The sequence below is a fragment of the Salvia hispanica genome, chromosome 6 (assembly GCF_029641045.1).
Source record: "Salvia hispanica isolate PSC_SH4W2 chromosome 6, Shi_PSC_v1, whole genome shotgun sequence".
NCBI lineage: Eukaryota > Viridiplantae > Streptophyta > Magnoliopsida > Lamiales > Lamiaceae > Salvia > Salvia hispanica.
Genome location: NC_142697.1, coordinates 24,785,374 through 24,796,276, shown reverse-complemented (window position 1 = coordinate 24,796,276; position 10,903 = coordinate 24,785,374). Strand labels below are relative to the sequence as shown.

Here is a 10,903-nt window from a genome sequence, read left to right as displayed (position 1 = left end):
ATATCATCATATTGATATTTTAAATATACTGCGTTGATGAGTTAACAAATTAGCAACTTAAGAAAGTTAGCAATTGATCACACTCTATAAGATGCTATTCTTTTATCTTATTATACGTCTGGTTCAAGTCAAAAGGTGTCATTTTTAGAAGTATTTTGATTTATTTAAAATAATATTATTAAAATAAAAATACCTTATTGAATGTAAAAACATTTTGCTCACCAAAAACCAATAGAATCATGGATAACACAATTTTGAAAAATTAAAACTTCATAATTTGAGTATTTAATTTTAATTTTTTACGAAAGGAATTAGCGTTGAGTATTCCATGTTATCCAAATATTGGGGTCTAAATATTTGTTTGATATTTATTGCAAAAAACAAGAATATATATTTGTTTGATATGATTGGTGTATCAATATTAGAAATTGACCATGAATTAATGCGAGATTGTTGTATAATATAATAAGAATAGTACATAGAAGACTAATTTTATTTCTGAAACATATGTATATCAGAATACAAAAAAAGAAAAAAAAAGATAGCACTGATACAAAAGGCTTCATTTCAAAATTTTGGTCAAGAATCTTTATTGCAAATTCGTTGCATTATCCAGATATGTATTGATTAATTACTGTATCGAATTTCATAAACGCTTATTTAGGGAAATTAATTAAAGATCGGATCAGATGAACTGGATCTGAATTAATTCATAAAAGATTAATGAGCCCTTAAAAATAGGATAAACACATTTTCATGCTTGATTCTAAGCAATTAATTTACAAAATGGATAGCCTCTTCAGTCTTCAAATCTGGGGAATATACAGCAGCAAATCATTTATCCTTATCCACATATCTATTTTGCACTATAAAGAGATGCAATCACTCTTCTATCCGAGACACACAGAGAGAGAAGAGAGAGAGAATGGGGTCAAAAGTGATAATTTTTAGCATTATTGTTTCATTGTTTATGTGTTTGAGTTATGCAGAAGAAGTGAAGGTGATGGTTAAAAGTGTCACATCCATAGCCAAAACTGATGACAACTTCATTTGTGCAACATTAGATTGGTGGCCTCACAACAAATGTGACTACAATCAGTGCCCTTGGGAAAATGCAGGCATTCTTAATCTGGTAAATTACTTCCAAATTCAGGTTTTAATCAACAAAAATGTTAGTACTACTTAGTTCTTTATCTTCTTCTTTCATTGCAGGATTTGGACAACAAGATTCTTGCAAATGCAATCAAGGGTTAGTTAGTTTAGTTTATCACATTGTGTACATTAGTTTGGTTATATTTATGCAAATAAAATGGTATGGTGCAGCATTCAAATCTCTTAGAATCAGAGTTGGAGGTTCATTGCAAGATCAAGTCGTGTACAAAGTTGGAAAACATAGCAAAAAGTGCCCACAATTCAAGCTTAAGCATGAAGGCCTGTTTGGATTCTCACGAGGCTGTCTCTCAATGGAAAGATGGGATCGCTTGAACAATTTGTTCAACCAAACGGGGTAAAAATAAACATCAGTAGTTACAATTCTCCAATGGCTATGAATTTTGAATGTTTATCGAGACATGTTTCTTGCAGCGCTCATGTTACGTTTAGCTTGAACGCGCTGGCTGGAAGGAAGAGGGAGGAACCAGACGATGAGGCCGGGAAGAAGATGCCGGATTCGGATGATAAGGCCATGCCGCTCATGGTCGGCAAATGGGATCACAGAAACGCCTATGACTTGATGGAGTATACTGCTTCGAAAGGCTACAAGATTGATTCTTATGAACTTGGTAAGAGAGTTAATTTTTTCTATATAGACGGACCTATTTTCCACTAACAATACGTATTTCTAGGAAATGAGCTATGTGGGAGCGGGGTGTCGGTGAGAGTGGAGGCAAAGCCATACGGCAAGGACATGATTACTCTCAAGAAAATGATCAAGAGATTGTACCCTAACCCTACCACCCGCCCGAAGCTCTTGGGTCCGGCTGGATTCTACGACGAGGAATGGTTCAAGACCTTCCTTCAGACATCCGGCCCCAACGTTGTCGATGGCCTAACTCACCATATTTACAACCTCGGTGCTGGTAACATTTTTACCATCAAATTCTAGCCTTTTTCTATATAGTATAATTGTACTAAAGTAATATTTTGGACTAATATTTCACTACTAGGTGTTGATCCAACTTTGATAAACAAGATTCAAGATCCTTACTTTCTTGATCAAGTAGCTGAGACCTACAAGAGTGTGTCGACCTCGGCCGAGCTGTATGGGCCGTGGGCCGGGGCTTGGGTTGGGGAATCCGGCGGTGCATACAACAGCGGTGGAAGAACCGTCTCTCACGCCTTTGTTGATGGATTTTGGTATGTATATGAGTGTGAAAATGCTTATGTAATGTATACATGTATGATTTTATCTGCGGAATGAATGTAGGTATTTGGATCAATTAGGCATGACATCCACATTCAATCACAAGGCTTTCTGCAGACAAGCATTGATTGGAGGGAATTACGCACTCTTGAATACGACGACGTTTATTCCTAATCCAGATTACTATGGGTTAGTATAAACACACACACACAAATATGTTATGTGTGCGTATGAATATTGACCTAATTATAGTTTTTGACACCAATTTTGGATTTGTAGCGCGCTGTTATGGCATCGGCTGATGGGAAAGAAGGTGCTCGGTGCAACTCACGGAGGCTCGCCTTATCTACGTGCTTACGCTCATTGCTCCAAGAAAACTGTATTACTTTACCCTAATTTCATCATCACCTAAGCTTTTCATGTATCTCTTGAAATGAAAATATTGTGTTTTTTTTTCAGAAGGGAATCTCTGTGTTGCTAATCAACATGTCGAATTCAACAAAGTTTGACGTGTCAGTAGTGAATGATCTGAACTTGTACCCTCAAGAATCGGAGTTGATGAATGAAAATGGAAATGAGGGTTTGGGTGTGAGAGAGGAGTATCATCTGACGCCTGAAAATGGCAACATTCTGAGTGATGTGGTGCTGCTGAATGGAACGCCGTTGAAGCTTACGGAATCGGATGATATTCCGGATATCAATCCGGTGGCTGTTGATGCTTTGCAGCCCATCGCTGTCGCGCCGGATTCCATAGTTTTTGCTACGCTGAGAGGGTTTAGGGCACCTGCCTGTGCATAGAAATTTTTTGGTTCATCTTTTGCTGCAGCTTTTAGTTTTAGCTCTTTGTTATTTCCTTGTTCTTTTAGAATTTTGTCATGGACATATTATTGTTTAGTAAAGTTTTAGTTAGTTCCTTTTTAAGTCTAATTTGTCTTTCATTTTATTTACAATTAAAAAACAAATGGGGATTATGGGAAGAAAAAGGAGAATCTTCTCATTGAGGTATAACTTGTGAAAACAGTTGCTCCAAATCTGACATAGAATCCTCACATAAAAAAAAGTGACCTTTATTCTTTAATGACAAGAAAAGCATGTTTACCTTTCATGTCTTAGAAGATTCAAAATCAGTTGTTGGATGCAAAGCATATCTGAAATCCCAGGTTGCTTGACACCCAGTTCTTCACAGCCTATCACATAAAACCACAGCACGTTTCCCCTTTATGTACTGCTCCTTCAAATAAGCATCAAAACCTCATGGGAATAGCACAACCTCACAATACTTCACAACGTAGATTTTGGAGCAGCCCTTCTTCAAGGAATGGAAAGCTTGATTAAGCAAACAAGGTAAAGATGTTGAAATCTGGGACCTACAAAAAAGTTTATATTTCCTTACATTTGCTTGACTTTTTCCCAGATCAAGATTTGGAGGTAGTAAAGACGATAAAAACAGCAGCACAGCAGACAGGAAAGTCCCACCTCAAAAAACACAATCCTTCAGAGGTATATATATATATATGTATGTGCAAGATCATATGATGATTTAGGCTTTTTTCCTTCTTTGAAATGCGGTAATGGGAAGTTTTGACTTGTCGCAGAGAAGAAGAGAAGCCAAGGGTGGATCAAGAAACAGTTATCCAGACAAATGAGTTGGGAGTATGATTTCAGCAGCTCGGAATACCCTACTGCTATTGCTGCAGCAGCTTATGCCATCCACTCTCTCGATGAATCAAGCTCGCGGGACAAAAAGGAGAGAGATTATGACCAGAACAACTCTTTGAGCAAGACAAAGAGTAGAGTTGATGACAGAGAAGAAAAGCCTGGACCGCTCAAAAGTGCACTCAAGTCCTTCGGTGAAAATCTTATTACCTTCCAATTTTCTCATTGCTTTTTTTGTTTGCACCTGTGATAGTGATGGATCGGTTGTTGTGACATTAGATGGAACTCCAAGGACAAGTTCTAAGGATGAGGGTACGATGAGTAATAGGTTGCCCGAGAAGAAACCAACCAGGAAAATAAGCTTTGCCGATCTTGCTGAAATTAGCAGCAACAAAGATGAAAAGATACCACTACAGAAGGACCCTGAGCGAGATCCATCGCTGAGACGGCCTCCAACTTTTGCAGACAAGCAGTTAAGTGTGGCTGATAGCAGAAAACCGCTAAAGTCTCCTCCACCTCCACCTCCACCTCTGCCTCCAATTGCAAGAAAACCTGGACCAGCAGATTCTGCAGCTGCTGCATGGGAGAAAGAAGAGATGGCGAGTATTAGAGAACGGTATATGATGAGACAGACAGAGAGAGAGAGAGTGAGAGAGTTTATACCTTTTCTGAGATCCCAATTTAACACATGAGAATTTGCAGGTTTGACAAGCTGAGGGCCACGATTGATAACTGGGAGACGAAGAAGAAGAAGAAGGCTAAACGCAAGATAGAAGGCATAGAGGTTCTTTTCATTAGTCCACTTGAATGTAAATATTATATTGGGTAAAGATGATTTCAAAGCTCACAATCAAGATAACAAAATTTAGCAGGCTGAATTAGACAAGAGTAAAGCAAAAGCCATCAAGAAATACAACAGTGAGATATCAAGAATTACAGGGATCGCGAGCGGAGCCCGAGCACAGGCAGAGGAGAATCGCCGGGTCGAGGAGCTCAAGGTGAAGGAGAAGGCCAATAAAATCAGAGCAACAGGAAAAATTCCAGCAACTTGTTTGTGCTTTTGAATTTCATCAAGATGGACTTAGAAAATTGTAAATTTGTATGATTTGTAACATAAACAGATTCCTTTGTGTTTGTAATTTACAACGGATCAAATGTACCCCGAAAAATGGAACTCTAGATATTGCATCTTACAGTTAAAGAAACTCTGAAAAACATAGTTATACTAATAAACAGAATCACTCAAACTCGAAAACCAACATCCGCATTTGGTAGAAAAACACAACGTTGAGTCTCAAAAGTCAAACAATAAACATTTATAAACTAATCAACATTTTCATCATCAACAAGGACAAAGTTTTAGAACCATGTCAACATATCTTGCCCTACAACCAGAACCAGTCTATCATGGACTAAAAACAACGACACATTTTAATAAAAGAATATTGTTCTAAGTTCTCATCTCTCGTCCCAGCCAATCCAGCAGGGGATATGCAAAATACAGAACCAAGAAGGCTGGAACCGCAAAGAGAATTGTTATTGCCAAGTAGAGCATTAGGATGACAGCACTCACAGGTAATGCAAATGTGACGATCATGAGTAGAAGAACCAGTGGAAACTTGGCCATCACTCTAATGAAGAAGTCGAGGGATTTGTGGAGGGACATCTGGAGCCTTTCAGCAGTGAATCTATCGCTGTAGCGGCTGTGATTATATCTGTAGCTTGAATGACCAAGACGATGCAATGTCCTGCTGGTGGCATCAGAAGAGTTATTACTGGTAGCTGAAGGGCACCTTTGGGACCATATTTGTTGACGGTCTCTACAGATGGACGAAAGTGTCTTCACCCTCTCACCATTTCTGCTTTCCACCATCCACAGTATGAAGAAGTTCTTGCTTGGGAATCTAAGATTATCCTTGTAAAGGAGACGGAATGTCAGGAAATTACACCATGGGCAGGAAACAAAAAAGGGAATCTGAATCAGATGCGGGGAAAACTTCAGAGTAGCCAAACGAAGCCCCATGATGCAATTCTTGCAGAGGCTGTGGCCGCACCATAAAACATAAGGCACGTTCTCAACAATATTGAATGATTCCCAACAGATTGGGCATTCCAGCCCTTCTTCAGTGCTAGCGTTTGAAGAGATCTCATCATCTGATGCTTCATGGCAAACCCTGACTAGCTCAGCAATGTTTTTCTTTTGCCTAAATCCCCGAATGGTATGTGATATAGATTTCCACATGATGGATTCCAGAAAATGTGACAAAGCTACGCTGTTTGAGCCTTATAGCAGAAAAGACTCGTTGAGTCTTTCATGTTCTGGTACTTGCTAAAAGATCGGGCATGAATCAAAAAAATAGATGATTAGATGGTTATCTACAAATATCAATCAGATATCAGTTCAGTTACTAATAAGACACTACTAGATTTATCATAAAAAATAGAACTTCTATCAATGTCTTTATATACACTATATGCAGAGACATAAAATAATTTGGAACTCGCTGCTAAATTTTTTCGCCATATCTAATCTTTCTAGAGTAGAGACCTCAAAAGATTTAGGAACTTGCTTCTAAGTTTTTAATCTTCTAAGGAAGAGAGGGTTAACAAGCCCACAAATTCAGGAGACTGCAGCACTGATTAGATGCATGAAGCATCTATCTCTAACGTTCAAGTAGCAAGTCCACTCCAAAATCCATGGAGTCTTTCAAATGAACCCATGTTTCTCCTTGTGCATCACACCTCTGAAAACCATAAATTTAACTCTTTTTTCGGCAATATCAACTAATTGCGAGTTGACACACAACAATTGCAAATCACTATTCACACTGCTTAAAAATACCAAGGATAGAGGAAAACCCTCATCCTGGGGCGAACTCAAGTAGGAGTACATTTTTTTAACAAGACTTTTTCCAGCCGACGCAAGCTGCAACAAATTAATCATTCAACTAATTCAAGGAGATGTGGACACTCAAAAATGAAGAATGTAAACTACCAGAACCAGTCAAGCAGGATTGAGTATTAAAAGGTAAAAGAAACAAAATTGTGAAAACACACAGCTACAAAACATCGTGCTGATCACGACGAGAACCAATCCTATTACAATTTACAACCAGAATTCAATAAGCAGATTAATTGAAAATCAACTAATGAATGTTAATAAAATCTGAGATCAAGAAGAACCACGCGACCTTCATAGTTACACCATCGTGATCGAGTGCCATATTTTATAACCGCTCTAAAAAATTACCACGGAAAACAAATGATTTTTATATATGAGAATGAGGCAGTGACGATCAACAGCTAAAGTAACGAATATAGGCGACAATCGTAACATGCAATACATCTCCGTCATTCACCGCCACGCCCCCAAAACAGAACCAAAATTGAAAAAGAAATCACCTTCATCTAGAAAAGGTGTTGCATGAAAACGTGGAGCTTGAAGAGAGCTGCTGGATTTTGAGAATAACGCCTGAAATTCATCATTTTCGACGAGTAATGTATTGCAGAAGCGATCCGATGAGAGAGAGTGGTGTTCTATTTAAATTGTGAGAACACTTACCTTCTTCAGCCAGGTGGAACGGCGTCGTACAGCGATAGCGATTGCCCAATTTAAAATTTATTAGTATGAAGTTTAGATCTTTTTTTTTGGGCTTGAATTCTAGGCCCAGTTTTTTATCAATATTGAATTATAATATAAAATTTTATTCAGCTTTAGCCCATTACATGGACTCACAGCCGTAGGTCTTTTAATTTGCTCAAAGCAATAAATGAGACGCATTGATATATAAATGACAATACCAACTACACACATGTCAAAAACAAAAACAACTATGATGTCTACTTATTTATAACAAATGTATCAATCTCGCTGACACATATCATATTCAAACAACGTTATACCACAATTAGAAGACCACAATCTACAAATAATTAGGAAAGTGCATCCATTTGTTTCTCTTGTTTTTAGTTGATCAATAGCAGATTCATTTATTCAATATCTTGTCCATCTATAACTAATAGTACTAGTAATTTTTTTCAATTTTTATTCGTCCAAAAAATTAATTTGATTTCATTTTTATGATATGATTAACATTTTTTTTTCACTTTCTTCCACTTTTGATCTCATTCGTCTTCAAAAAATTGTTCCAATTAATTTTCCTTTTATCCGTATATAGACCGTTGGCTGGAGTGTAAGATATTTATAGGTAAAATAAAAATACTAATGATACTTAGTTACTATAGATTGGTCATGATGAGGAGTGGTTATACACATTAAAGTAGTTATAAATAATGTGATTGGTCTAGCATGTTCTTTCCCCTTTTGGAAGGGCAAGGCGAAGGTCCCACGTTAATGGTTGGAAAATGATACTACTACTAATACTAGTAGTATTTTTAAGAATTGAAAACAAAATAGAAGTGAATTAATTTAATCACCTCGATTAAAAATTGGGCGCAGTCAAAACGAATGTCCAAATCCGATTGAACGTCTCACTTATCCGGTTACCCCCATAAGATTTTCTCCAAATTTTTCTTATTTCAAATAATTAGACAAGAGTTACACCAAACTTAATAAATATACGCCAAACATAACAGTACAGAATTAACAACAGCCTAATCCATTATTACAAGCCTTAACAGAAACTGGTAAGTGCGAATTACACAACATCCAAACAAACAAACACCGTTGCCTTTCGCGTTCACAATACTACTATAAACCTTATTTGCCAAAGAAACCGCCGGCAGCCTTCAACAAACCCTCTGCCCCGCTCTTCTCACCGAGCAGCTCCTCCGCCTTCTTCGCGTAGTCCCCAGCCTCCGGCTTAGGAATCTCGGTCTCGGTCACGTGGTTGGCGGTCTCGGTCACGTGGTTAGCGGTCTCGGTCACGTGGTTGGGGGTCTCGGTCACGTGGTTAGCGGTCTCGGTCTCGGTCACGTGGTTGGCGGGGGTGGATTTGGGGGCGCCGTACTGGCGGAGGTAGCCCTCGGCTTGATCGACGTACTTGCCGACGCCCTGGGTGGAGTCGAGCTTGCCGTACTGGGAGGCGGCGTCGAGGAGGTCGGCGGCGGACCCGGCGGCCTTGGCCTTGTCGCACTTCTCCGGCTCGTTGCTAAACTGGGCGCGAGCGGCCTCCGCTACTACCTTGGCGTCGGCGAAAAGGTCGGTGGTGGAGGATTTCTCCTCGCCGCCGGGCTGAGTCTTGGAGTCGCCGCCCTTAGCTAAGCCGGACAAGAAATTCATGGTGATCCAATTGAAATCACAGGGAAAGTTATGGGAAGTGGATTTTGCTTGGAGGAGGATGTGGTGTTAGTGTGTGGAGCAATCGGAGATCGATAGACTATAAATAGAGGGAAGGGGGATATATTTTTCTTAACAAAATTAAATAAAATATCAAAATATCTTCATAGTGTTTCAAATTTACTTACTCATTTCTATTTATCGTAAAACTTTACTTTATTACCAATTCCATTTACACTACAAAACAACATCTCCTAAATTCATGTGCCCAAAAGAAAGGAGTCTTGTAGGACGGTACAAAATATTATGAGGTTTTGTACAAAAGATGTCACACTTGTAGGATGGTACATAATTTTAGGAGGTTTTGTTTTGTATGTTAGGTTGAAAGATAAAATAGTATTATTTATATTAATGTGAGAGAGAATTTTTTTAAAAAAAGAAAATGCAACATTTTTTGTTGGACAAACTAAAAAGGAAAGTGTGACATCTTTTGTGGGACGAGGGGAGTAATATGTACTAAATTATTGTTGGTAAAGTATGAGATCAAAATTATTAAAAGGAAAATTTCACTAAAAATTGAAATGAACTAATTTTAGGGTATGGATAAAAATGGCAAAAATGAACTGTTTTTTTCGAAACAAAGATAGTGATATTTCTAGTCTTGGCTATAAAGTTATTTTAAAGATTTATAAAAATATTAAAAATTGCTGATATTGTATAAATAAAGGAAATAAATTCTTTAGTTTGATTGGTCCTTGGATCTATACTTCTATTCGTCTCTAGACTCTCCACCACTACATGCCGATAATAATTGATAGTGGAAATGAACAGATTTTATAAGGCGTAACTGAAAAGGATTAATCATGAAAAATCAATCTTTTGAATCTGAAATAAGTGTACATTGTATTGATTTTGGAGCTAAACATTATTCATTTTCTTACATTTTAATGAGTTGAGACAGTTCCTGTGATAGGAAATTTATGAAAGTGGTATTTTTTAAAATTAAGTACAAACAAAGATAAATGAAGAGATACTAAAATATGAGAAATTAACGTATATAGTCAATTTTTGTTAAAAGAAAAATGTCGGAGTACTGCATTTAACTTGAGACGTTAAGACAAAGAATATAAATCGATTAATTGGAATATATGGAATGGATAGTAAAATGTTGCAAAATTAGATGTTGCCACGTTTTAGGGAATCTGCTTGAGCATTGCTATGTGATAATTCTTATTGATAAATCCCAATATAACGCAAAAAGCCAAGAATAAAATAAAATAAAATAAAATAAATGCGACCATTTGTTGGATTGTAGAAGTGGTGTTAATTCAGTGTTGAATATGTATCGTGGCAAACAGGGATTTATTAAAGTTTAGAGTAGGGGCCGCTGCCATCACTTATTGAAAAGCCAATAGATAAGAAAACAAAGCTGATCCACTCCAATGATTTTATTATATTTTATATTTCTATTTATGAAAAAGCCAATCAATGAATTTTATTTTTCTCGTTAAATATTTGGTTTTGAGGTTGGTACTTGGTTGCCATTAAGTTGTACAGGATGTGGTCATGGTTCCAAACTTTGAATAAATAAATAAAATCTTGCATATGCCGATTTTAAATTTAATTTTATTATATATTTATGTACT

At 37.3% G+C, this 10,903-nt stretch overlaps 4 protein-coding genes across 6 annotated transcripts; 2 read left to right on the top strand and 2 right to left on the bottom strand.

The window, feature by feature from the left end:
• Nucleotides 1-925: 925 nt before the first annotated feature.
• Nucleotides 926-3,277, top strand: LOC125206423 (heparanase-like protein 2). The gene is made up of 9 exons (XM_048105678.2): nt 926-1,132; nt 1,213-1,249; nt 1,324-1,507; nt 1,585-1,781; nt 1,845-2,078; nt 2,166-2,355; nt 2,426-2,551; nt 2,642-2,741; nt 2,822-3,277. The coding sequence occupies exons 1-9, from the start codon at nt 926-928 to the stop codon at nt 3,158-3,160; spliced, it is 1,614 nt and encodes a 537-aa protein (XP_047961635.2). The 3' UTR covers nt 3,161-3,277.
• Nucleotides 3,278-3,558: 281 nt separating this feature from the next.
• On the top strand, nt 3,559-5,197 carry LOC125207698 (uncharacterized). Of its 3 annotated transcripts, none has more exons than XM_048107155.2 (6): nt 3,559-3,706; nt 3,777-3,862; nt 3,958-4,212; nt 4,298-4,634; nt 4,721-4,802; nt 4,891-5,197. In XM_048107155.2, the coding sequence occupies exons 1-6, from the start codon at nt 3,681-3,683 to the stop codon at nt 5,080-5,082; spliced, it is 978 nt and encodes a 325-aa protein (XP_047963112.1). In that variant the 5' UTR covers nt 3,559-3,680; the 3' UTR covers nt 5,083-5,197. The 3 variants fall into 3 exon arrangements, with proteins under 3 accessions (XP_047963112.1, XP_047963111.1, XP_088916704.1); XM_048107154.2 differs by having other exon boundaries at nt 4,888-5,197; XM_089060578.1 differs by lacking the exon at nt 3,559-3,706 and having other exon boundaries at nt 3,942-4,212; nt 4,888-5,197.
• A 122-nt stretch (nt 5,198-5,319) lies between these two features.
• Nucleotides 5,320-7,577, bottom strand: LOC125207699 (uncharacterized). The gene is made up of 2 exons (XM_048107156.2): nt 7,421-7,577; nt 5,320-6,347 (listed from the first exon to the last, which is right to left on the bottom strand). Exon 2 carries the CDS (start codon nt 6,258-6,260, stop codon nt 5,469-5,471), a length of 792 nt encoding a protein of 263 aa, XP_047963113.1. The 5' UTR covers nt 6,261-6,347; nt 7,421-7,577; the 3' UTR covers nt 5,320-5,468.
• A 999-nt stretch (nt 7,578-8,576) lies between these two features.
• Nucleotides 8,577-9,347, bottom strand: LOC125207591 (uncharacterized). The gene has a single exon (XM_048106994.2). It carries the CDS (start codon nt 9,258-9,260, stop codon nt 8,739-8,741), a length of 522 nt encoding a protein of 173 aa, XP_047962951.1. The 5' UTR covers nt 9,261-9,347; the 3' UTR covers nt 8,577-8,738.
• Nucleotides 9,348-10,903: the final 1,556 nt, after the last annotated feature.

Bases quoted from the DNA above. Each gene is read 5' to 3' on its own strand.
- LOC125206423 (XM_048105678.2), top strand. From the start codon at position 926: ATGGGGTCAAAAGTGATAATTTTTAGCATTATTGTTTCATTGTTTATG. The intron at 1,133-1,212 runs GTAAATTACTTC...CTTTCATTGCAG, and splicing joins ATGCAGGCATTCTTAATCTG to GATTTGGACAACAAGATTCT. The intron at 2,552-2,641 runs GTTAGTATAAAC...TTGGATTTGTAG, and splicing joins CCTAATCCAGATTACTATGG to CGCGCTGTTATGGCATCGGC.
- LOC125207698 (XM_048107154.2), top strand. From the start codon at position 3,681: ATGGAAAGCTTGATTAAGCAAACAAG. The intron at 3,707-3,776 runs GTAAAGATGTTG...ACTTTTTCCCAG, and splicing joins AGCTTGATTAAGCAAACAAG to ATCAAGATTTGGAGGTAGTA. The intron at 4,635-4,720 runs GTATATGATGAG...GAGAATTTGCAG, and splicing joins ATGGCGAGTATTAGAGAACG to GTTTGACAAGCTGAGGGCCA.
- LOC125207699 (XM_048107156.2), bottom strand. From the start codon at position 6,260: ATGTGGAAATCTATATCACATACCATTCGGGGATTTAGGCAAAAGAAA.
- LOC125207591 (XM_048106994.2), bottom strand. From the start codon at position 9,260: ATGAATTTCTTGTCCGGCTTAGCTAAGGGCGGCGACTCCAAGACTCAG.